The sequence below is a fragment of the Lynx canadensis genome, chromosome C1 (genome assembly GCF_007474595.2).
Source record: "Lynx canadensis isolate LIC74 chromosome C1, mLynCan4.pri.v2, whole genome shotgun sequence".
Classification (NCBI taxonomy): domain Eukaryota; kingdom Metazoa; phylum Chordata; class Mammalia; order Carnivora; family Felidae; genus Lynx; species Lynx canadensis.
Window position 1 is genome coordinate 85,234,574 of NC_044310.1, and position 24,040 is coordinate 85,258,613.

At 37.6% G+C, this 24,040-nt stretch overlaps 1 protein-coding gene across 2 annotated transcripts; it reads left to right on the forward strand.

Annotated features, from left to right (window-relative positions):
* Positions 1 to 359: 359 nt before the first annotated feature.
* RTCA (RNA 3'-terminal phosphate cyclase) lies at positions 360 to 23,887 on the forward strand. 2 transcript variants are annotated; one of them, XM_030327004.1, is made up of 11 exons: positions 360 to 599; positions 708 to 808; positions 2,591 to 2,734; positions 5,986 to 6,109; positions 8,582 to 8,640; positions 10,178 to 10,319; positions 10,929 to 11,053; positions 13,312 to 13,370; positions 18,128 to 18,222; positions 20,738 to 20,842; positions 23,524 to 23,887. In XM_030327004.1, the coding sequence occupies exons 1-11, from the start codon at positions 555 to 557 to the stop codon at positions 23,623 to 23,625; spliced, it is 1,101 nt and encodes a 366-aa protein (XP_030182864.1). In that variant the 5' UTR covers positions 360 to 554; the 3' UTR covers positions 23,626 to 23,887. The 2 variants fall into 2 exon arrangements, with proteins under 2 accessions (XP_030182864.1, XP_030182865.1); XM_030327005.1 differs by lacking the exon at positions 2,591 to 2,734 and having other exon boundaries at positions 361 to 599.
* Positions 23,888 to 24,040: the final 153 nt, after the last annotated feature.

A 24,040-nucleotide genomic window follows, 5' to 3' on the forward strand; every position in this document is an offset into this window, starting at 1 on the left:
TGAAGGACCCTGCAATGCAGACCTTTCTTACATCTTCAGCTCTAAATGTCTCCAGCTCTGGATACAGCAGCATCCTCGAGAAAACAGACATAAACACAGATGTTTGCAAAGGCTGAGAGGCAACTGGAGAATCCAGTTTGAGTTGAAACGTAGGCTTTCTTCAATCTCCATGTTTTGCCGTATTCGGGGCTCCAGTCCTCAACCCGCACATTTCCTACCACGCCCCAGGGTGCCTCCGGGGCCACCAGCCCTTCTCGGGAGAGCGTGGGATTTGACTGAATGGGCTTGGCACCGCCTCTTTTAAGCACCGCGTGGCGCGCACGCGCACTGCCGCTGGGCAGGGAGATCCCGGGTTCTGGACACTGAGTGCCGGGGTTCGTTTCCGCTGCCTCCGGTTTTCCGAGAGCGGGCGCTGCTTTCGCGCTTCCGCTAGGCCCCCGCGGCCCCCGGCGGGGACGGGGGTTTCGGAGCTGCGGTGCCGGAGCGAGCGTCTCTTCTTCCTCCCACTCGGGCGGAGGCTTTGTCGCTGCGGGCCGGGCCCCAGGACGCTCCCAATGGCCGGGCAGCGGGTGGAGGTGGATGGCGGGATCATGGAAGGGGTGAGTACGGGGCCCGAGGCAAGGCCGGTGGCGCTGCAACCCAGGCTGGGAAGGAGAGCGTTCTTGTCTGATGTTCTCGCTCTCCTCTCCCACCCGCACCCTTGGCAGGGCGGCCAGATCCTGAGGGTGTCTACAGCCCTGAGCTGTCTTTTGGGCCTCCCCTTGCGGGTGCAGAAGATTCGAGCCGGCCGCAGTACGCCAGGCCTCAGGTAAATCGGGGGCGCTGGGGGGCGGAGCCGCGGGACTGGGAGATGCGGGTGGGCGGGCGCAGGGCTGGGGACTGGCGGTGTGGCTGGAGGGGCGGAGGGGCTGAAGGGGCAGAGGGGCTGAAGGGGGGGAGGGGCTGGGGGGCGGGCTGCAGTCCTTGAGGTCTGGGGTTTGATCGGACTTTGGCGCTGGGGAATCGGGAGCCCGGGTGGTGATGCTTGGAAGATCCTCGTCCTAAGGTTGAGGAATGTGTAGCCGGGCCTCAGGGTCCCGGGGGGAGCATGCTCAGGCCTGGACGGGTAGCCATAACCAGGGCTGTGCAATCTGGAAAGCCTCAAGGGGCAAGTTGGGAAAATAGGCCATGTTTTCTCCATATGGCTAGAGTTCTCTCGCTTCCTGATGCGTTATCTTTTAAAATGTTTTCCCGCGTCATCGGGCATTCCGAGTACCTGGAGAACTTGCAGCAGCCAGCCGGCAAGGTGGATCAGGGCAGAACAGCCTGCGTGGCCAGAGAAAATCCCACTTTTTAACCTGCTTATTTTAGAATCATAGCTCAGGAAAGGGCCCTGAGATGTTATTCTAGCTTTCCTTAAGACCTCTAAGAAGCTATGAATACAGCCAGAATTATTAGTTGTGGACAGGGAAAAACCTTAACATTTGACCTTGTTTCTTCCGTCTTGGGAAGCTAGGCGTGCCACTAGCTAAATTTCAGGTATGTGCTCCTGTTAGAAGGGGACCCAGGTTGACGCCAAACTGATTCCTTTGGGCATTGTAATAATAGATCAGCAATCTCTTAGAGTGTTATTTTATCCACATTTCATTTTGAAATTATTAAAAGGCAATTATTGATATATGTGCACATTCATTCCCTTAGTCACAGCAGTCGTTTGCAGCAGTGAATTTATTAGTTTGCTAGAGCTGCCATGACAAAATACCAGACTGGGTGGCCTAAACAACAGAAATTTATTTTTCTCATGGTTCTGGAGCCTGCAGGTCCAAGATCAAGGTGGTGGCAGGGGTGGTTTCCTGGTTTCCGGGAAGATTCTTTTCAGGTTTCTCTCCTTGGCTTGGAGATGGCCTCTCTCTTGCTGCCTCTTCACGTGGGCATCCTATGGGCATGTGTACCTCTGCTGTCTTTGTATGTGGTAATCTCCTCTTTTTATAAACATACCACAGAGAATAGATTAGGGCTTACCCTAACTCTTTTTAATTTTTTTAAGATTTTATTTTTAAGTAATCCCTATACCCATCATGGGGCTCAAACTTACAACCCTGAGATCAAGAGTCACATACTGTACTATCTGAACCAGCCAGGAGCCCCCAGATTGTCTCTCTTTAACATAATCATCTCTTTAAAGGCCCTGACTCCAACTACACTCACATTCTGAGGCAGTAGGGGTTAGGGCTTCAACAGAAGAATTTTGGAAGAACATAATTCAGCCTGTAACAGGTACTATAGATTATTGATGACATGCAAGTGAGATTGGTGGCATTTAGTTTTATCAGTTTTCCTCTTTGCACACTTCTCATTCGCAACAATGTATCAGCATATGTGTTTTAGCTAAAATAAGTGGTCTGGAAGGACCCCTAAAAGATGCCTACTAGCAGGCAGTCTAGCTAGGTACATAAAAACCCAAAAGAAGCTCTGACACTGAAGATAATGGCACTTGTTGTGGTTAGACCTTGCTCTTTTCTTGCCATTGCAGTTTTATAAATGGGTCATAAGATGTGGGGATATAGGCAGTTTGAATGCACACGTTTTGATGCAGTATTATGACCTGAAGGCCTCAACACTTATCTGGACTGGAAATGATTCGAGATTTGTGTGATGGGCAGCTGGAGGGGGCAGAAATCGGCTCAACAGAAATAATGTTTACACCGGAGAAGATTAAAGGTGGAGTCCACACAGCAGATACCAAGACAGCAGGGTATGTGTCACTTATATTCCAGTTAAATATGGGCTTTGGAGCTAGACCTGGATTCACATGCAGGTACTACCACTTACTAGACAAGTTGCTTAACCTTTGAGCTTTTGTTTCCCCACGTTTAAAAAATATTTTTTTAATGTTTATTTTTGAGACAGAGAGCACGAGCAGGGGAGGGATGGAGAGAGAGGGAGACACAGAATCCGAAGCAAGCTCCAGGCTCTGAGCTGTCCAGCACAGAGCCTGATGTGGGGCTTGAACTCACTAACCGCGAGATCATGACCTGAGCCGAAGTTGGACGCTTAACCAACTGAGCCCCCCAGGCGTCCGTTTTCCCCACATTTTAAATGGAGAAAACAGTAACCTTCCAGGGTTACACTTTATGTAGTTTTGGATAGCTGTTATTATATCTAGAATTTTCTTATGTGCATAGTATAGCATATTTGTTTCTTTTTATTATTTAGAAACTGAATATCTGAAAACGACTAAGTTTTTATGCATTGTAGTAATAGTAGTTTTTGCATTGTATGTAGCATATTTAGTTCTTGGCTTACAGCTAATTATGAGTCATATTCTACTTTTAGTCTAAGTATTTTTGTTGTCTTTTTTTTTTAATGTTTATTTATTTTTGAGGCAGAGGGAGACAGAGTGTGAGTGGGGGAGGGGTATAGAGAGAGGAGACACAGAATCTGAAACTGGCTCCAGGCTCTGAGCTGTCAGCACAGAGCCCAATGCAGGGCTCCAACCCATGAACTGTGAGATGATGACCTGAGCCGAAGTCGGACGCTTAACCAACTGAGCCACCCAGGCACCCCTTGTTGTCTTTTAATAGATAACTTATGCTAAGCTACCTTGTTTAGAAATTTGTAGGTTTGATCTTGGGTTTTTTTCCCCCTTTGCAAAAGTAGATATTTAACAATTAAATTGAGCCTTTATCCTTTTCCAGGAATTCTTCCTTTTATCGACAAAACATAGAGAGCACTTTTTGTGTTTTCTGAGTTATTTGGCTGATTGCTGTTGTAAACCATATCTTTTTACCAAAATCCTATCCATTCACTAGGAAATTGGATAAAATAGGAACTAGTAATGGAAACCTGATGCCAGTTTGTTTCAGAAACTGTTTTAATAGATTTTGATTATTTTAGTTTATGAAAATATTTAGTGATAATTGATACTTGAGTAATGCTGTGAATAGACCTCTGTGAAAAGGGACCTGCTGCCAGGCCCAAGGCAAGGTTTGCCAAATGAGAACTTTCTAAGGGGATTAAGGAATTTTGAGGTATCTTTCTTTATAGTCTGCATATTATTTTGGGTATTATCCTGTACAAAAAAGGGAAAGGGGATTGTATTTAACCAACTATCTAAAAATGAACTAAAACAGAATTGTAAAATTTTGAAGCTGCAAGAGGGAAATTAGAAACCATGTATTTCCAATCCTTCCTCCACTTAGTGAATGAGAGAATGGTATTAAGTGATTTACGCAAGGTGATGGAGTCAGAGACACAACTAGAATTAGAATGTAGGCCTTTTGACTTCTAATCTAATAGACTGTAAGAGAGATGAGTTTAAAGTTGTGAATACAGCTCAGTTTAGGAGACTAAAACCAGCTTTTTCCTGGCAAGAAAACTTACCTTACTTCTTCACTTTCTAACATTTTTATCCTTAACTGTGATTACAGTACCATGTGTTTTCTCTACTGTCTACCTTTGTTTTTGCAATTTCCTATTCCTAAAATTAAGATTTTCTGTACTATTCTTAGAATCTGATTTTATCAGGGGAGTAGGGAGAACATTTAAATGTTGGGTTCCTCAGAGGGAATAAACACTGAGAAGTTTAGTAGTTTTAACCTTACAGTTTATTGTAAACTAAACATTTTCTAGTTTTTTCACTTGCTTCTAGGCTTAACTCCTTGAGAACAGGGATCATATTGTATACATTTTCTCTTATGATATCTACCACATTATGCAGTCAGTAAATTTTTACTAAATTAGTGAAATGCATTGTCACTTATAGAAACTGTTTATTTCAGTACATATGCATTGTTACTATAAGAAAGTTAAGTCTTTTTGTATTAGAGCCTATGTCTAATCTATGCTTCATCTATGTCTATCTATGCTATATATGAATGTGACAGCTCATTTAGAAAATCTGACCAAGTGTTTCATTTTATAAAATATATTCTATAATTATGTCTCATGACTTCTCACATTATTTTATTAGAATGAGCAAACAGAGGTGAGTTACAGCAAAGATTATTTCCTTTAAACTTATTTCCATGTAAAATATTCAGCTGTCAGTCTTTGTGAAATGTTATCCTATCATATCATAAACTCCATAATGGTAGGATCTGTATCTTAACTTGATATTTGGAACAATGCCTTGTGCATGGTAGAGATTCAAATTAAATTATTTAAGTATTTCTAGACCTTGACTTTGTGTGTGTGACTGTCACTGTATGAATGTTATTACAATTTAATTGACCCTATTTCCTCTGGTGTGTTTTTAGACTTTGCATTAAATGCATTTTCATAAATTGTACTTTCAAGAATCCTTTTATGAAAATGTTATAAAAATTGGGGCACCTGGGTGGCTCAGTCGGTTGAGTGTCTGACTTTGGCTCAGGTCATGATCTCACAGTTTGTGAGTTGAGCCCTGCATCAGGCTCTGTGCTGACAGCTTAGAGCCTGGAGCCTGCTTCGAATTCTGTGTCTCCTTCTCTCTCTGCTCCTCCCCCGCTCATGCTCTGTCTCTCTCTCTCCTTCAAAAAAATAAATAAAAACATTTAAAAAAAATTTTAAAAATGTTATAAAAATGGTGTCATTTAAAAAAACAATCTTTTTTTACTTTGTAAATTAAAGAAAGATCATACAACTAATGTTTGATTCAAACCCAGATTTGCTGATCATTCAAGGCCAGTTCCTTCTCCTATAAAATACTGTCTTTCTTTAAGATTCAGGATTTTATCATTCAGTTCCTGGGGTGGTGGTGTTTTTTTTTTTAAAGTAAGTTCTATACCCAGCGTGGGGCTCCAACTCATAACCCCAAGATCAAGAGTTGTTGCATGCTGTACTGACTGAGCCAGCCAGGTGCACCGCCCCCCTCTTTTTTTAATGGGGTATTTTTTAACTTTAGACTTGGGTATACACCTGCCTTCCCAGTTGTCTGTGCCTCAGTGAATGGTGCTGTGTAGTAATACCATGATCTTAAGACTTTGAAAAGAAAATTCATTGAAGCCTGTTTTGTGTTCTCCTTAGGAGTGTGTGCCTCTTGATGCAGGTCTCAATGCCCTGTGTTCTCTTTGCTGCTTCTCCATCAGAACTTCGTTTAAAAGGTGGAACTAATGCTGAAATGGCACCACAGATTGATTACACAGCCATGGTAAGGGCTTGTGTTGTTATTGATGAACTAAAGATGATCTCATGTATTCTTCTGAATTTCCATTCTCTATTGAAATATATCCTGAGTGGTTTCTGTGTATGCCTGTTTATTTCTTTATGGTGTGTAGTTCTGTTGTGGGAGAAGGTAAGAGATTGTGTTTACTTTAGATTTTGTGTTGTATCTTGGAACAGTGCTCATAGTGAATTCTTTTAAAACCTCAAGTGTAATTGTTGCGTGAATTACATTACTTATTATATAAATCAGTCATTTTATAAATACAGGAATTATGTTTTGGAAGAAAAACTTCAAAACAAAAATTAAACATGCGTTTGACAAGAATTGAGGAGGATGCGGAGAAATTGGAACCCTCGCACAGTATTAGTGGGAATGCAAAATGGTGCAGACATTATGGAAGACAGTGTGGAGGTTCCTCAAAAAATTAAAAACAAAACTACCATATAATCCAGATATCCCACCTTTGAGTGGGATTATCTTTAGGATCTTGAAGAGATATTAGCATTTCCGTGTTCATTGCAGCACTATTCATAATAGCTAAGATGAGAAAACAACCTAAATGTCTGTTGATGGATGAATAGATAAAGAAAATGTGGCTTATACATACAGTGGAATACTATTCACCTTAAAAAAGACATTCTAGAATATGTGACAACATGAATGAACCTTGAGGACATTATGCTAAGTGAAATAACCAGTCACATGAAGACAAATACTGGCATGATTCCACTTGTATAAGGTATCTAAAGTAATCAAATTCATAAAATCAAAGAGTAGAATAGGGTAGAGGGAAGAGGGCAATGGGGAGTTACTAATCAAGAGGCATAAAATTTCAGTTAAGCGAGATGAATAAGCTCTAGAGAGCTGTACAACATGTACCTATAGTCAACAATAGGATATACTGCATTTAAAAATTTGTTAAGAGGTAGATCCATGTTAATTAGATAAACTATAAAAAATTAAATACCATGTTTTGACTATAAATTTTCAAAATGATGACACTCAGTGTTGGCATACTTAGTAGGAGAGAGAAGTGGTATCATCTTTCTTTTCCTCCAGGTTTATCGAGGTGTAATTATTTATAGTAAAATACACCTTTTTAGTGTAAAGTTCTGTGATTTTTGACATATGGTTGTGAACCAGCCACCACAATCAAGATACAGAATTACCGTAAGAAATTACCTCAGACCCCTTTGTAATCAGTCCCTATGCCCCAGTTCTTGGCAACTACTCATCTATCTTCTGTCTTGGTTTTGTCTTTTTTTCAAAACACCGTATGTAGGAGTAATACTGTATGTAGCCTTTTGAGCCTGTTTTTTTTCCCCCCACTTACCATAATTTGTTTGAGATTCATCAATGTCACTTGTTTTAGCAATAAAAGAGAAGTAGTATTCTATTATACGGATGTCCCAGTTTCTTCATCCATTCATCTGTTGAAGGACATTTGGGGTGTTTCCAGTTTCTGGCAATAGGAATAAAGTCTGTATAAACTTTTACATACAGGTTTTTTCGGTGAATATAAGTTTTCATTTCTTTTGGGTAATTACCAAGGAGGGGTGTTGCTGGTAATAGTAAGTATAGATCTAATTTTATGACAGATTGCCAAATTGTTTTGGCTTCCAAAGTGGCTGCATTGTTCTGCATTTTCACCAGCACTGTATAAGAGTTTCAACTATTCTGCGTCTTCACAGAACTTGATATTTAATTTAATTTTTTTGCCATTTTAATAGATGGTATAATCTTTTGGAATTCAATTTAATAGGGTGTATAATGAAAGTTAATCTCTCTTCACCTAATAATTCCACTTCAAGGAAATGACCCTAATTAAATGTTACAGAATGCAGCCAAAGATAAATGAGCAGAGCATTATATACTATAATCATCATTATATAATATATATAATTATGCAAGTGAACACTTGGGGAATGGCTCAGTAAATTATGCTAGAATTCCATACAGTTATTCAAATACTGTTTAGGAAGAATTTTATGATGTCAGGAAAAGGCTTTTGTTTATAATGTTAAATGGAAAAAATGAGGATAAAACCTTGAATATGCAGTGAAATTTCAAAGTATAAAAAAATTGAGAAAGCAGAATGGAATGCTGTTTATCAATATCCCCTAATTTCTTATGTATTATATTGCAAAGGATTAGTTAGGAAATACTGTCCTGTGGAGTAAAATAACCACTGGGATCAAGGATCGTGAGTTCTGGTATTTTTTTCATTAGATAGACTTGCACAACCCTGATTAATTAAATGTTAAAATTTTAATTTTAATTTACATGTCAGTTATTTTATTTGAGAAATAGAACTACCCTACACATTTTTATATCAGTGTTTATCTGTAATACCTTCTTGTCAGCTCAGTGCAGAGCACTTTTGTTTAATAATACTGTTTAATACTTGTTGAATCAGTGAATATTTGTGGTTAACGTAACAATAAACTGATTTTCCAGGTTTTCAAACCAATTGTGGAAAAATTTGGTTTCCAATTTAATTGTGATATTAAAATGAGGTAAGTTACTTATTTGTTAGCCCTTTGACCCACTATTTGTGCTAAAGATGGTGGGAAGCTTAGACCTTAGAGAATTATTCTGGAACCCACTACTTCTTGTAGAAAATAATTATGTTTTATGGCTTAAAAACAGTAAGCAGCAGGCGCATGGGGACTTGAAAGCAGATATATATGGTATTTACTTGTTTCTTCGGAGAAATATTTTCAAGGGAATTGCTACACTGAAGGACCTTCATACCTAGTGTTGTTCATGTTCAGCACAGATTGAATACTTTCTATGCGCAGACAACTGGACTAGGCACTGCAGGGTCATAAAAGGGATTCTTCCCACGGTGCAATCAGAATTGTTTCCCTAAGAAGCACATTGGACTTTCAGGTTATTTCCCTTCAAGGCTTCCCTTCTGCCACATAATAACAAGGCCAGATTTCTTGGTGTGGCATTTAAGTGTGCTGCAGTCCTGTTGCAGTTGGCCTTTCTAACTTCATTCCACCTTCTCCATGTGTTCTTTTTTCTTTTTTTGGAAGACAGAGAGAGAGTGAGCATGAGTGGGGGCAGGAGGTAGGGGCAGAAAGAAAGAGAGAAAAAATCTTAAGCAGGCTCCAACGCTCAGGATGAGCCTGACTCACAGCTTGATCCCATGACCCTGGGATTATGACCTGAGCTGAGATCAAGAGTTGGACACTCAACCAGCTAAGCCACCCAGGTGCCCCTGTCCTCCATGTATTCTAACATATGATTGCTTACTGTTCTTTAAACTTACTTTGTGCCTTGGGCTTTCATGTCTTTGTTCATGTTTTTCCTTCCCTGCTCTCCTAAAAACTGGAAATCCTATATTTTTTTCAAAATTTAACCTGTAATTTCTTGTGTGAATTGTCCATGAGTGTGTCTCAGTTGGAATTCATATTTGCATCCCTCTTGTAGTCTTTTTTACAGCCTGACTTGTGTTCCAGTAAGTTGTATGTAGAGCCATCTCTCTACCAGATGAGGGAGCTCCTTGCAAATAGGAGCAGTTACTCTCATCTGTATGTTCCCATCCTCTTCTATAGAATAAGTGACACTAAATATTTGAGTTAAAATTTTGTTTGTGTTGACTTAATATTCATCGTATTTTATTGAGTATCTCCTACGTATCAGACATTGTTTTAGGCACTGGAATATTGCAGGAAGAAAATAGACAAACTCCTGCCATCAAGGAGTTTATATTCTAAAACAGCACTGTCAAAAAGAATTTCTCTTCATTGATGGGTATGTTCCCTATCTGTTCAGTAAGGTAGCCACTAGCCACATAAGACTGTTGAGCATTTGAAATGTGGCTAGTGCAACTGGGAAGCTGAGTTTTAAATTTAATTTAAATTTAAATAGTCACATGTAGTTTGTGGCTACCATATTGGACAGCACAGATATAAAATGTTGCTTGGAAATTTCAAACATGAGTTGTATGTTTGGATATAATTCATGTGTTATTTTATTTTAAATGTTGAGCTATATTTTTGTCATATAATAAGTTTATGTGAGTATTTGTCACACTCTTTGTAGGGGCTACTACCCAAAAGGGGGTGGTGAAGTGATTGTCCGAATGTCACCTGTTAGACAGTTGAACCCAATAAATTTAACGGACCGTGGCTCTGTGACTAAGATATATGGAAGAGCTTTTGTTGCTGGTGTTTTGCCATTTAAAGTAAGTTGTCTAGAAGTGTATGTGGGTCTTGGTAAGCATTATATCATCTAAATTTTGAAATTATTGAAAGTACTTAATATTTTTTTTTTACGATTTTATTTTTAAGTAATTTCTACACCCAGCATGGGGCTAAAACTTAGAACCCTGAGATCAAGAGTCACATGCTCTATGAACTGAACAGGCCAGGCACCCCAAAAGCACTTAATTTTTTTAATGTTTTATTTATTTTTGGAGAGAGAGCGCAAGCGAGCATGTGAGCAGTGGAGGGGCAGAGAGAGAGTGGGGGACAGAGGTTCTGAAGTGGGCTCTTTTCTGACAGCTGATAGCAGCAAGCCCGATGTGGGGCTTGAACTCATGAACCGCGAGATCATGACCTGAGCTGAAGTCAGATGCTTGACCGACTAAGCCACCCAGGTGCCTCAGAGCACTTAATTTTTTAATAAATCTTTTAATTAAAACTTTCCCCTGAACTTATGTGTTACACTTGAAGATCAAGCTTTTTCTTAATCCCTGTAAGAGATATTCATTACTGTATGTGTCTTTGAAGGCTTGAAAACAACTGTCAAAATAATCCTTATTTTATTCTCTTTTTCTGTCTTGCCAAAATAGGTGGCAAAAGATATGGCGGCGGCAGCTGTAAGATGCATCAGAAAGGAGATTAGGGATCTGTATGTTAACATCCAGCCTGTTCAGGAACCTAAAGACCAAGCCTTTGGCAATGGAAATGGGATAATGTAAGACAATGTACTTTTTCCTGGATACTGATTGAGAGCTCTGAAGTAATTATCCTGTTTAAATTAAATATTTGTAGTTCTTTTGTTTAAGTTTTACAGTTTTAAAAAGGCACATTTTTAAGGATAGTCCTACCCAAACCAGTAGTGTGATGAATTAAGATGATTATTTTATTCTGGATTTTTTTTCCTGAGGATGGTTTGCCTTTTATTACATTGTAAGAGCCCTTTTGCTGTTAACATTTCTCTTAACATTTAAGAGAACTTAAATGTTTAAGCTAATCAGAAGTTAGCCTTTGAAGCTGATCCTGAGAGAAATATTTCTAGTTGTTTTTCTGTACTTCAAATGTGAAGTCCATGTACATGTAAATATTAGATATGGCAAAGTTCTGTTTAGAAAAAATTATAGGGGTGCCTGGGTGGCTCAGTTGGTTAAGTGTCCCAACTTCGGCTCAGGTCATGATCTCGTGGTTTGTGGGTTCGAGCCCCGCGTCAGGCTCTGTGCTGACAGCTCACAGCCTGGATCCTGCTTCAGATTCTGTGTCTCTCCATCTCTTGGCCCCTCCCCTGTTCATGCTCTGTGTCTCTTTGTCTCTCAATAATAAATAAACGTTAAAACAAATTTAAAAGAAAACATTATATTATTTAATTACAAGTTGTTGATTTAATATAAAAATGCTATTTTTTTAAGTTATTTTTTCATGAAATTATTTATTTTGAGGGAGAGAGTATGCACGCATGCACGTGTGCAAGTGGGGAAGGGACAAAGAGAAAGGGAGAGAGAATCCCAAGCAGGCTCTGTGCTGTTAGTGCAGAGCCTGATGCAGGGCTCGACCTGAGCTGAAATCAAGAGTCGGACACTTAACTGACTGAGCCACCCAGGTGCCCCTAAAGATTTCATTGTTAAGTAATCTTTACACCGAACTTGGAGTTCGAACTCACAACTCTGAGATTAAGAGTTGCATGCTCCACTGACTGTACCCCAAATTTAAGACTGCTTTAATTGAGTTTTTGAAGTATCAGAGTATCTCTTATGGATAGAAAGTCTCTTTTTTGGAGTTTCTACTAAAGGTTTTAAATGCAGATTTAAACATTCTGCATTTGATACTACTATCTAAAAACTGTAAAATGAAACCAAAAATTTCTGTAGAAATACAGTTTTTTTTTATTATTGAAGTATAGTTGACACACAATGTTACATTAGTTTCAGGTATACAACGTAGTGATTTGACAATATATTATGTTTTATTCACAACAAGGGTAGCTTCCATCTGTCACCTTATAGTGCCATTACAATACCACTGACCGTATTCCCTTTGCTGTGGCTTTTATCCCTGTGACTTATTCATTCTGCAACTGGAAGCCTGTATCTCTCGCTTCTCTTCACCCATTTTGCCCATCCTCCTATCCCTTCCCCTCTAGCAACCATCCATTTGGTCTCTGTATTTATGGGTCTTTTGTGCTTTTTGTTTGTTTTGTAGATTCCACATGTAAGTGAAATCATGTGGTATTTGTCTTTCTTCATCTGACTTATTTCACTTAGCATAATACCCTCTAGGTCCATCCATGTTGTTGCAAATGGCAAGATCTCATTCCTTTTTATGGTTGAGTAATATTCCATTGTGTATACCACATCTTCTTTGCCCATTCATCTATTGATGGACACTTGAGTTGCTATTGGCTACTGTAATTATTGATAGGTATATAATTATTGCCATTTTGTTCATTGTTTTCTGGTTGTTTTTGTAGTTCTTCTCCCTTTCTTCTTCTTTTGCTTCTCTTGGGAGTGATGACTTTTGGTAGTGTTCTTCCTCCTTATTTTCTGTGTATCAAAAGTTCTAGTTTTGTGGTTCATATATAACATCCTAAGGATATAGCAGTCTACGTTAAGTTGGTCACTTACATTCAAACACGTAGGAAGACCTTTTCACTTTAGATAATAATAAAACACTTTATAGTATAGTAGAAATGGTATCATTTAGTGTGAATGATGTAACTTCAAGGAGACCCATTCCTTACCTGTGAATGGATTAGAATCTAGTGTGACTTTTGTCAGATGAGCTGAAGGGTACTAATGCCGTGATGAAGATGGAGAGTGCTAATCATCCTGCTCTCTGTGTGGAGAATTTCACTTTTGCAGTTTACTAAGTAGATCTGATTCTACATATTTAATAACCAATATTCCCCTGGTTGTATTTGTGTGTAATTTTAGAATATTTATTGCATAGATAGTAATCCTTTTTTTTTTTTTTCCTATTTAGCATTATTGCTGAGACATCTACTGGCTGTTTGTTTGCTGGATCATCGCTTGGTAAACGAGGTACAGATAAATGAAGTGGGTTCACAGTTCCCAGTGCTAGTGTAAAAATTTTTAATTACCTGTCAGGATTAGAACATTATAGCATGATAGATGACAAGTATAAAAGGATATGATTAACTGGTTCTGTTTTAGAGTCAGTTAAATTTTTAGTATTTCTCCTAACTTTATACTTTGAAAAATTTCAAACTGATAAGAAAGTTGAATGACTAATTAGCATCCATACACTGTTCTCCTAGATTTACCAGTAGTCAACTGTTAGCTACAAGTTGTGTATGTTTCTGAACTATTTCAGTGTAAGTAGGAGATACCATATCTCTCCCCTAATACTGCATCATGCATGTCCAAAGAACAATACCTGTCTAATCATGATACCATTTTTACGCCCAAAGAATTTGTCTTTTATATTCAACCTAGTCACTTGCCTCCAAAATACTTTTTAGAGCAGTGGGGGATTTTTTTTTTTTTTTTTTGGAGCACTCCCAGCAATTGGTCATCATTTCTGTTTAGTTTCTTTTCTACTACAGAAAATATCACCTTTTTTTTTCCCCTTTCATGATATTGACGTTTTGAAAAGTCCAGGCCATTTTCTCACAATTTGGACTTGTCTGATTGTCTCATGATTAGATATATTCAGATGAAACATTTTTAGTAGGAATATTGCATAGGTGGCTATGTACATTCCATTGTATCACAACAGGGTTAGTGATAAGGTCAGTTTGTCCTTTATTGGTAAAGGTGACTGTGATCATTTGGTTAAATAGTATCCTCCAGGTATGTCTGCTATAAATTCTTTCTCTTTTTATAAGTAGTAAGTCATGTGGGATAATACTTTGATACCATCTGATTATCTTATTCCTATACAACTTTCATCCAGTGGCTTTAGTGTCCATTGATGATTTTTCCCTGCATCAGTTATTACATTGGTAATTTCAAAAAACAGTATTTTTGTGAAAGGGAAGTGTAGTTAAGATTGAGCATATTTGGAAGAAGAGAGGTGTGTATACTTCTGACTGTTAATATTTGAAGTTACTTTTGCCATCGAGGCAAGGCGACTTCTAGTTGAATTTCTTGATGTTTGTTTGGTACTTGATTGCTTTATTCCTACTTTGTAGATCTTTAAAAGATGCTTACCCTTGCTGTGCTGTTTTACCACATTATTATTGCTGAATACAAAAAAATTCAGATAATCTTATTCTGCTCATTTAGTAGATGTAGATACTAGTTGGGTATCAAATCTTAACAACGTAATAGAATAAATAAAATTAATGTCTCCAGTTGATCTGGCTTAAATGAATTCTATTTAAAACTGTGCTATTTAAACTATGGTTGGTGGACAAGTAACATATCAGCATCATCTGAGAGTTTGTTAGAAAAACACATTTTGGGACTTATTCCATACCTATCAAATTAGAATCTCTGGAAGTTGAGCCCAAGGATATATTTTAACAAGCTCACTGCATATTTCTGAAGTACAATGAAGTTTGGGAAGTAGTGATCAAAAATACGTATTTAGAGTACACTAATTACTTGTTAGGGACAGTGAAGAATCAGTGTGGATAGTGAGCTACTGCATACAGGATCTATGGGGACTTGAGCAAGCAAAGATAATGCCAAATATAAAGCAGAGACTGGGAGCCCATGTAAGTAATAAGTGTTTGGCAGACATTGGGTAGAATATGAGTTCATTGGGCACCAAGATGTGCCAAGTACTATGTGCTAGGGTCATAGATATCTGAGCCACTGTCCTGTTTCCTGGCTTAGTCTGGTAGAGGAGACAGACCATGGTATTCCCAGGGCATCATAGGAACACAGGGGAAGAACAGCTAATACTCCTGTGGGGGCTGGTTGACCCCAAATCTGGCTTCTTGCATTCAACAATCCTCTAGTATGTTCTGTAGATAAGTAGAAATTACCCAGATGAAAAAGTGAGCTAAGGAGGAAGGACAAAGGACAGTGCTGACAAAAACAAGTGTTCTGTGTTTGGGCAACTACAACTATGTATGATGAGTGTAGGGTCTGGAGCAGGGAACTGGAGATGAAGTTAGAGAGGTTGACAGAGGCCAGATTTTGAAGGACTTTGTTGACAGGTCATATAAAGGAATTTGGGTTTCGTCATGAAGACATAAAGATTAAAAAAAAATTTTTTAAGTTTATTTTCACAGAGAGAGAGGGGGAAGGCAAGGGCGGGGCAGAGAGAGAGAGAGAGAGAGAGAGAGAGAGAGAGAATCCCAAGTAGTCTTTGCATTGTCAGCACAGAGCCTGACATGGGGCTTGAACCCACAAACCGTGAGATCGTGGCCTGAGCCAAAAGCAAGAATTGGGTGTTTAACTGACTGAGCTACCCAGGCACCCTGAAAGCATTAAAGATTTTAAGGAGAAATGTAATATCAGATCTTTAGAAAGGTAATTCTGATAGCTATGTGGTTGATTACAGGAAAACCTTATTGGAGGCAGAAAGACAAGACTGTTGCAGCTATTTAGGTCAGAAATGATGAGGGCCTATACAAAGGGATTCAGTGATTGGGGGTAGAGAGGTGAGTACTGATGCAAGAATATTAGGAGGGGGAATAGATATGGCCAGTTGGATACGGGAAGTGAGGAAGGCAATGTGAAGAATGACGTTCTAGATTTCTACCTTGGGTACCTAGAAACATTTCAACTTGCGACATAGGAGGTAGAGTTAGTTTGCCAAGGTAGATGATAGTTTTAGGTATATCGCACTGAGATAGTTTTAGGTATATCGCAATGTAAATCAATCATTACTTTGTTATTAGCAATACTTAGAATTAACTTTGCTGACCAGCCCTGAAAAAATTGCTCATATTCCAACAACACTTTTCTTACTTTGTCATTTGAGACCACTTTTACTTTGAAGTTGTCTTTGGACAACACAGTTTCAGAATGCACAGTATTTATTTTTAGAATTATAATGGTAGGAGGGAATAGATGATAGAGCAATATACTTGCTCTGATTGGCTTCTGCTGGTGCTCTCCCTTGTTTCCTGTCAGGCACAGATGTCAAATGAGATGGGATTAGCAAATGTAAAAGCAGCTTGGGGTCTTGTCTCTTAGTCTAGATAGTATATATATTAAGGATATCAGAGAGAATGTCAGCTTCCGTTATCCCCTTTCATTTCTTATTTAAATTAACTAGAAAATTATCAGACCCTGAATCCTAACATCTAAGAGTTATTACCAGAAGTAACATTGGCTAGTTGTCCATGACATCATCTGTGGTAGAAGCAGTAACCTGTAACTGATGAGTCATGTTTGTCACTATTTCAGCCACTAAAACTATTTTGATCTTAGTTTACTTATCTATTGAGTGAGAGAATTAGCCTGGAGAGTCTCTCGAGTCCTAGCTTATACTGTAGAATTTAGTACCTACTTATCCTCTGGTTCTCTAATATGGAAGTGTATTTTTATGTTGTCTTAGCAAAGGAAACAGTTCCTGTTACTTAGTACGGGACACACATAGTAGGTACTCAGTATTAACTGTTATTATTAATAGCTTATTTTGAACCAGTCATGGTATTATATGCTTTGTAAGTATTATCTCTAATTTCTTTAACAAGTTTTACAACTTAGGTATTACCATCTCCATTTCCATTTTCATTTCCATTTGGAAGAAGCAACCTAGTTTACCCAAGAAGTTGAGATTCACACCACATGTTCCAAGCTACTTCATTCAGTCATGTACTTGACTGATTGGTGTTGTAAAGATAGTTAATTTATTATATTATAATGACTGCTGTAATGAGAAACAGTTAAAATTTTGAAAATTCCACTTTTCTGGGAACTCTTACCAAGGTATACATATAATCAAATGAATTTCCAAATATAAAATAGGAGCAAAAATTAACCACATTCCCATTCCTTGAAAGACATTTTTATTTGTAGCCGGGGCTTCTTTTAGTTTAAAGTAAATACTTTAAAAGCATCATTTGACATTCCACTGCTTCTGACACACTTATTTTGTATTCAGCATTGTATGAAGATTTGGGGCATGTGTGGAGAAGCAGGGAGTGGGGTGTGGGGATAAGTATTCTGTCTTATTTTCAAAATAAGGTAATGCCTATTTAAATATTAAAGGAATAAAATTTTACGATAGTTGATATGAGAATTTTTATTAGCTTTTCCTTACATGAAACATAATTCTCTGACTTCTAAAAAATACCCTTTAATTCTAATGGATTGTTTACAGACTAATTATAACATGTATAAATTGCAAATTTCAAATTTTGACAGGCATAGCGTTATAGGATTATAGCTTTTTTTTAATGAAAAAAATGTTTTTATTTATTTTTGAGAAAGAGAGAGAGAGAGTATGAACAGGGGAGGGGCAGAGAAAGAGGGAGACACATAATCCAAAGCAGGCTCCAGGCTCTGAGCTGGCAGCACAGAGCCTAACGTGGGGCTCAAACCCATGAGCTGAAGTCAATTTCAACCGACTGAACTCAACCGACTCAACTGACTGAGCCACCCAGGTGCTCCCATAATTAATACTTTTAAAATAGGGCCAAATACAGCCTGGTTTTTCCTCCACTAGGTTCATTTAAAGATATAAACCATTTGCATGTGCTAAGCTCTCAGAAGATTAAATATATTTAAAAATCTTGGGTGAGTTGGTTGGGTGAGTTCAGAGTAGGCGCCTAAAAAAAGTTATACCAGTGCTAACTGAGATATATTAATTCAACTCTTTGATTCTTAGTAATTGATGTGCTTTGTTGTGTGTTTTTACATTGTGTCTGTTGTAGGTGTAAATGCAGATAAGGTTGGAATTGAAGCTGCTGAAATGCTGTTAGCAAATCTTAGACATGGTGGTGCTGTGGATGAGTATCTGCAAGACCAGGTAACGATGCTTTTAGGATAAAACCTTTGAATCTATTAGATTTGAGTATTGGATAATTAGATTGAATATACATTTTATTTTATTTATTTATTTATTGAGTTTTAAAAATTTGTTTAAGTAATTACTACACCTCATGTGGGGCTTGAACTCTTGACCCTGAGATCAGGCGTCTCATGCTTCTCCAGCTGAGCCAGCCAGGTGCCCCAGACTGAATATAAATTTTATCACTTGGGAATGCAAGCTGGTGCAGCCAGTCTGCACAGTATGGAGGTTCCTCAAAAAAGTAAAAATAGAACTACTCTACGACCCAGCAATTGCACTACTAGGCATTTATGCACGGGATATGGGTGTGCTGTTTCGAAGGGACACACGCACCCCAATGTTTATAGCAACACTGTCAACAATAGCTGAAGTATGGAAAGAGCCCAAATGTCCATCGATGGATGAATGGATGAAGAAGATGTAGTGTGTGTGTATGTATATATATATATATATATATATATATATATATATATATACAGTGAAGTATTACTCAGCAATCAAAAAGAATGAAATCTTGCCATTTGCAACTACGTGGATGGAACTGGAGTGTATTATGCTAAGTGAAATTGGTCAGTCAGAGAAAGTTAAAAATCATATGACTTCACTCATATGAGGACTTTAAGAAACAAAACAGATGAACATAAGGGAAGGGAAGCAAAAATAATATAAAAACAGGGAGGGGGACAAAAACATAAGAGACTCTTAAATATGGAGAACAAACAGAGGGTTACTTGGAGGGAGGGGGGGTGAGCTAAATGGGTAAGGGGCACTAAGGAATCTACTCCTGAAATCATTGTTGCAGTATATGCTAACTAATTTGGATGTAAATTTTAAAAAATAAAAAAAAATTTTATCACTGACTTTGAGAGACTGGCATGTCCTAGTTCAATCAGTTTTTAAATATTTTTCTGGAATTTATATTCCTCAGATTTCAGTTTTCATCTTGACCTGGCCATGGCATTTGGTACAGTTGGTCATTCTTTCCTTCTCTAAATTCTTTGCTCACTTGGTTTCTGAAGTACTGTTTTCTTTTCATCTCCCTGACCATGTATTCTAGTCTTTTGGTAGTTTGTTACTGCTGTTTTCATCTTCTCAACTTCTAAGTTTTAGAGAATCCCTAGGCTCAGGCTCATGCCTCTTTCCTTCATCTGTATTCACTGGCTCAGTTGTTTTGTCCAGTCTCATAGCTTATGTCCCACCTGTGCACAGACAACTCCCAAATTTATATCACCTAGTTCAGTCCTTTCTCCTTAACTCTATCCCTTGTGCCTGTCAGCATCTCCACTTGGATGTGTCATAGACCTCTTAAACTTAACACATTTATTCATATGGAGAAATGCTGGTGAATATTTCCAAGTAAGATCTTTTTATGGTCCCCTGTCTTGATAGATTTTCTTTTTCTGTACCATACTTTTCTCTCCTTAATCTCAAACCATCAATCTGCATTTAGAAATGTATTCTTTAGGATTTCTTAACTGGTTTCTTTCCTTTGTTGTTGGTTTTTTTTTTTTTTTTTTTTTTAGATTTTATTTTTTAAGTAACTACACTCAGTGTGCAGCTCAAGCTTACAACCCCAGATCAAGAGTCTCATGCTTCACCAACTGAGCCATCCAGGTGCCCCTTAACTAGTTTTTGTTTTTATTTTTATGTTTCTTTTTTCTTTTTATTTCTTTCTTTTTTTTTTTTTTTTTTTTGAGAGAGAGAGAGAACAGGGGCAGAGAGAGAAGGGGGAGAAGATCTGAGGCAGACTCTGTGCTGACAGCAGAGAGCCCAATGCAGGGCTCAAACTCATGAACCATGAGATCATGACCTGACCCGAAGTTGGATGCTTAACTGACTGAACCACCTAGGTACCTCTCCTTAACTAGTTTCTTATTTCCCTTATTTCTAGTCTCTCCTTTTTTGCCCAAGTGTACTCTATACTCTAAGGAATTCTGTATTAGTGTATTTGTTTACCCACTAAAATGTAATTTTAGGGGCCGCTGGGTGGCTCAGTCGGTTAAGTGTCCGACTTGATTTCAGCAGCAGGGCCTCCTTGGGATTCTGTCTCTCCCTCGCCTCCTCCCCTCCCCCTCACGTGCATGCTCTCTCTCTCTCTCTCTCTCTCTCAAATAAATAAACTTAAAAAAAGTTGTAATTTTAGACAATGGAAGAAGCTTGTCATATTATATATTCCACCTTGTAGAGACAGTTGGTCTGATATATTAACTTTTAACTCTCTGTTTTATTCTTAAACACAAATTTTAGAAAGGCTGTATTGACAACTGCTACTGAGCATTTCTGTACCACAACACAGACTGTGGGTGACAGAGGTTTTCTGTCATCTTCTTAGGACTTCTGGAAACCTAAAGAAGTAGAAATGCTTTGAGCTATTTTGATTTCTAGTAGTATTTTCATATGGTAAGCAGTAGAATTTTAACTCCAAATATTAGTAAATGTGTGAAAATTTTCTTCTTTGTTCTTTTTTTAATAGCTGATCATTTTCATGGCATTAGCCTGTGGAGTTTCCAGAATAAAAACAGGACCAGTTACACTCCATACACAAACGGCTATACATTTTGCTGAACAACTAGCAAAGGTGAGTATTCCTTTAGAAAGAGTAATTGATTTTTATCATAGCCAGTTTTGGGTCAGATTGTAATAAACAGGATACTTGCTATTCCTCACCTAGTACTTCTTGTGTGGCAGACACTGAGCTGAGTCAGCAGTTGCCCTGAATCATCTTACTCTGCATAACCGTTTTATTTTTTAAAGTTTATTTATCTTGAGAGAGAGAGAGCATGTGTGCGTGCAAATGGGAGAGGGGCAGAGAGAGAGGGAGACAGAATCCCAAGCAGGCTCTGCACCACCAGCACAGAGCCCGATGAAGGGCTTGAACACACTAACCATGAGATCATAACCCTAGCCTAAATCAAGAGTTGAATGCTCAACCCACTGAGCCACCTAGGCGCCCCAGCTCTGCATAACCATGTTAGGTTGCTGTTTATTTTTATTCCCATTTTGCATGTGAGTAAAGTGCGGTAAAGGGATTAAATTAACTGCTCAAGCCCACATAGTTTGTTAGTGGCAGAGCTGGGCTGTGAACAGACCTGGGAAAGCACACGGCAAAGCGCATGTGTATTGCTGCCTTATAGGGTAAAAATACTTCCATGAGAACTATGAAATCAAATCATAAGGAATTCATGGTTGGCCAGAAACTTAAATATTTACATGAAATTTTACATGTTTCATTTTCTTTTGATTCTACGGTAGAATAGAATATTTGCTGAAATTTTAACACCAGTCCCCTAAACTTTTATAAGAGTAGATTTATAATTTTTTAGTGAAACAGGGTTTATTAGTATATAAGCTCATATTAATACCTTTTCTGCAGGATTCTTAATTTTAAAAAAATGACTAAATTTGTATGTTTTATCTGAAACTAATGTAATTTCCTTATAGCAAATTTGGAAAATAAGGGGAAAAAAACCTACCTATAGTCCCTTTTGCCAACAACCACTGTTGACATTTAGGTATTTTCCTCTTAAAAGTGTTTCTCTTTTCATTTTTTTTTTTTTTGCATTTACCGCATATAGCTTCATTTCTTGCCTTTTTCAGTAATTGCATGTTCCTGTTTTGCTATAGTCTTTATAATGTAATTTAATAAAGTGATCTATAATTTATAACTCAGAATTTTATGAAGGAAGGTGACCTTAAGTAGTTTTAAAAATTATAAAAATAATGCACATTATTAAAAAAAATAGCTATTATAGAAGGGTAGCAAGCACAAAGTTGGGAGTTGCCCTGCTTCTAACCGTTTATTTGTATGATTTTTAATAACATACACCTTTTTTCTTGTTATTAGAAAGCATAGATAGATTTTGATTCAGTTGTAGGAAAAGGATAATAGGAATTGAAGGTAAATTATATTTCATGTCAAGAGATAGTTAACTGTACTTTTTATTATTCCATTTATGCTGTGTTATCATTTTTTCTTTGTAAACTATGATCTCCTTGATGGCAGGGACTAAGTTGCATTCATATAGTCCTCACTTTTTATAGTACTTTGCATATAGTGGACACTAACATGTTATTTGAAGTGAATACATAGCGGAGAGTGCTGTGAATTGGAATTTATAGCTCTGGTTTCTTGTTCTGCTTTGTGGTGTCTTACTGAGTGACTTGGGGCAAGCTGCTTTTTCTTTCTGTGCCTCAGTGCAGATAATTCATCTGTAAAATCAGAGACTGGTGCATAGTCCATTAAGACTCCTTGTAACTTTAAATTTTTGTAGTTTCAGTATATTTATATATAGACTAGAAATGATTTCCTTGAGTGTTCCTGTGTTTCATATTTACATAATGCTTACAATTTGAAATGTATACATATATATAATTACACAAGTAATTGGCTATGTAGCTCAGAATTCAGTGCTTATTCATTCAACAGTAATTTTCAGTGTCTACTATATATAGTATACTGTCACATAATCCTGAAACTGGAATAATTTGTGAATATCACTATGCAGTAGGCCCCAGAATGATGGTTTTCAAATTGTGTTTCATAGAATCCTAAGGTCTTAGGCGCATTTGAAATCCATTTGCTACAAATTCAACCTACTCAATTGTTTTGATTTTAATTGTTTTATCAGAATGAATGCAGTAGCTTTAAAAAAAAATCATGTTTCCAGAATGCAGTGATAGAAACCAAATATTTCAAAGCCAAACTTCAATTAGTTAACAAGTGAAAAATACCATGTTAAGGCCAATAAAGATGAAGGGCATCCCCCCACCTTCCTTCTTTGAACTAGATTTTTTTGAATAGCATATTTAGGGAACTGACAAGAAAAATTTGAGGGGATTTAGAAACTTGATCTTGACAAGATCAGAGAAGTATAAATGCTTCAATGCTATGTTTTAGAAAAAATATAGGAAGTAGGTAGTAAAGGGGTGTTATAGTTAACAATTGGGATTTTGAAAATGGTATTTACCTAGCTACAAATATCCTGGGGATTTTGAATCAGTGGATACGGAGCAGGGCCTAGGCTATACATTCTGACAGAACTCCACAAGTATATATTACTTTTGAACAAGAGTCATGCTTCTGGAGCAAAATATTTTATATTTAGGTTATTGAATTTCTCATGAGTCATTTGATCTTTGTGCCTCTAGCTTCCTCAATAAAATGAGTTTGATATTAATTACTTGCCTATTTATGTTGGACTTAAGGGCTTTCTATCTCTCTTTATATTACTTATATACTAAATGCTTCTCTGGTTTCAGGCTAAATTCTCTGTGAAGAAATCAGAAGATGAAGACGATGCCTCTAAAGACACTTATATTATTGAGTGCCAAGGAATTGGGATGACAAATCCATATCTATAGGGTATTTGCCTTTTAAATAATACCTCAATGATATATTGCACTAATTCATTTCATAAATATTACATAGCAGTGAATAAGCAGTAACTTATTAAAGGACCTGACTTAAATTTGGAGATGAAGTACAGAGTGTTATAGATTTGCTGAGAATGCTTCATCTAATTAATCTCACTTTGACTATCTCCTGAGATAAAGACAATGAAATACAAGAGTTGATGGATATGTATGATAGCTGATTTCAGTATTAAAGTATGGAAATAGAGTATTTTTTCTACCTGAAGTGTGTTTTTCTTTCTTATATAATAGAGTAAGTCAAGGCTGTAGATTTGGTCTGTAATTTGTGTCTGGTTTTAATTAGGTTACTGAAACCTCATGCATAATGAGACAACTTTTTGCACAAGTATTTGCTGTGTCAACA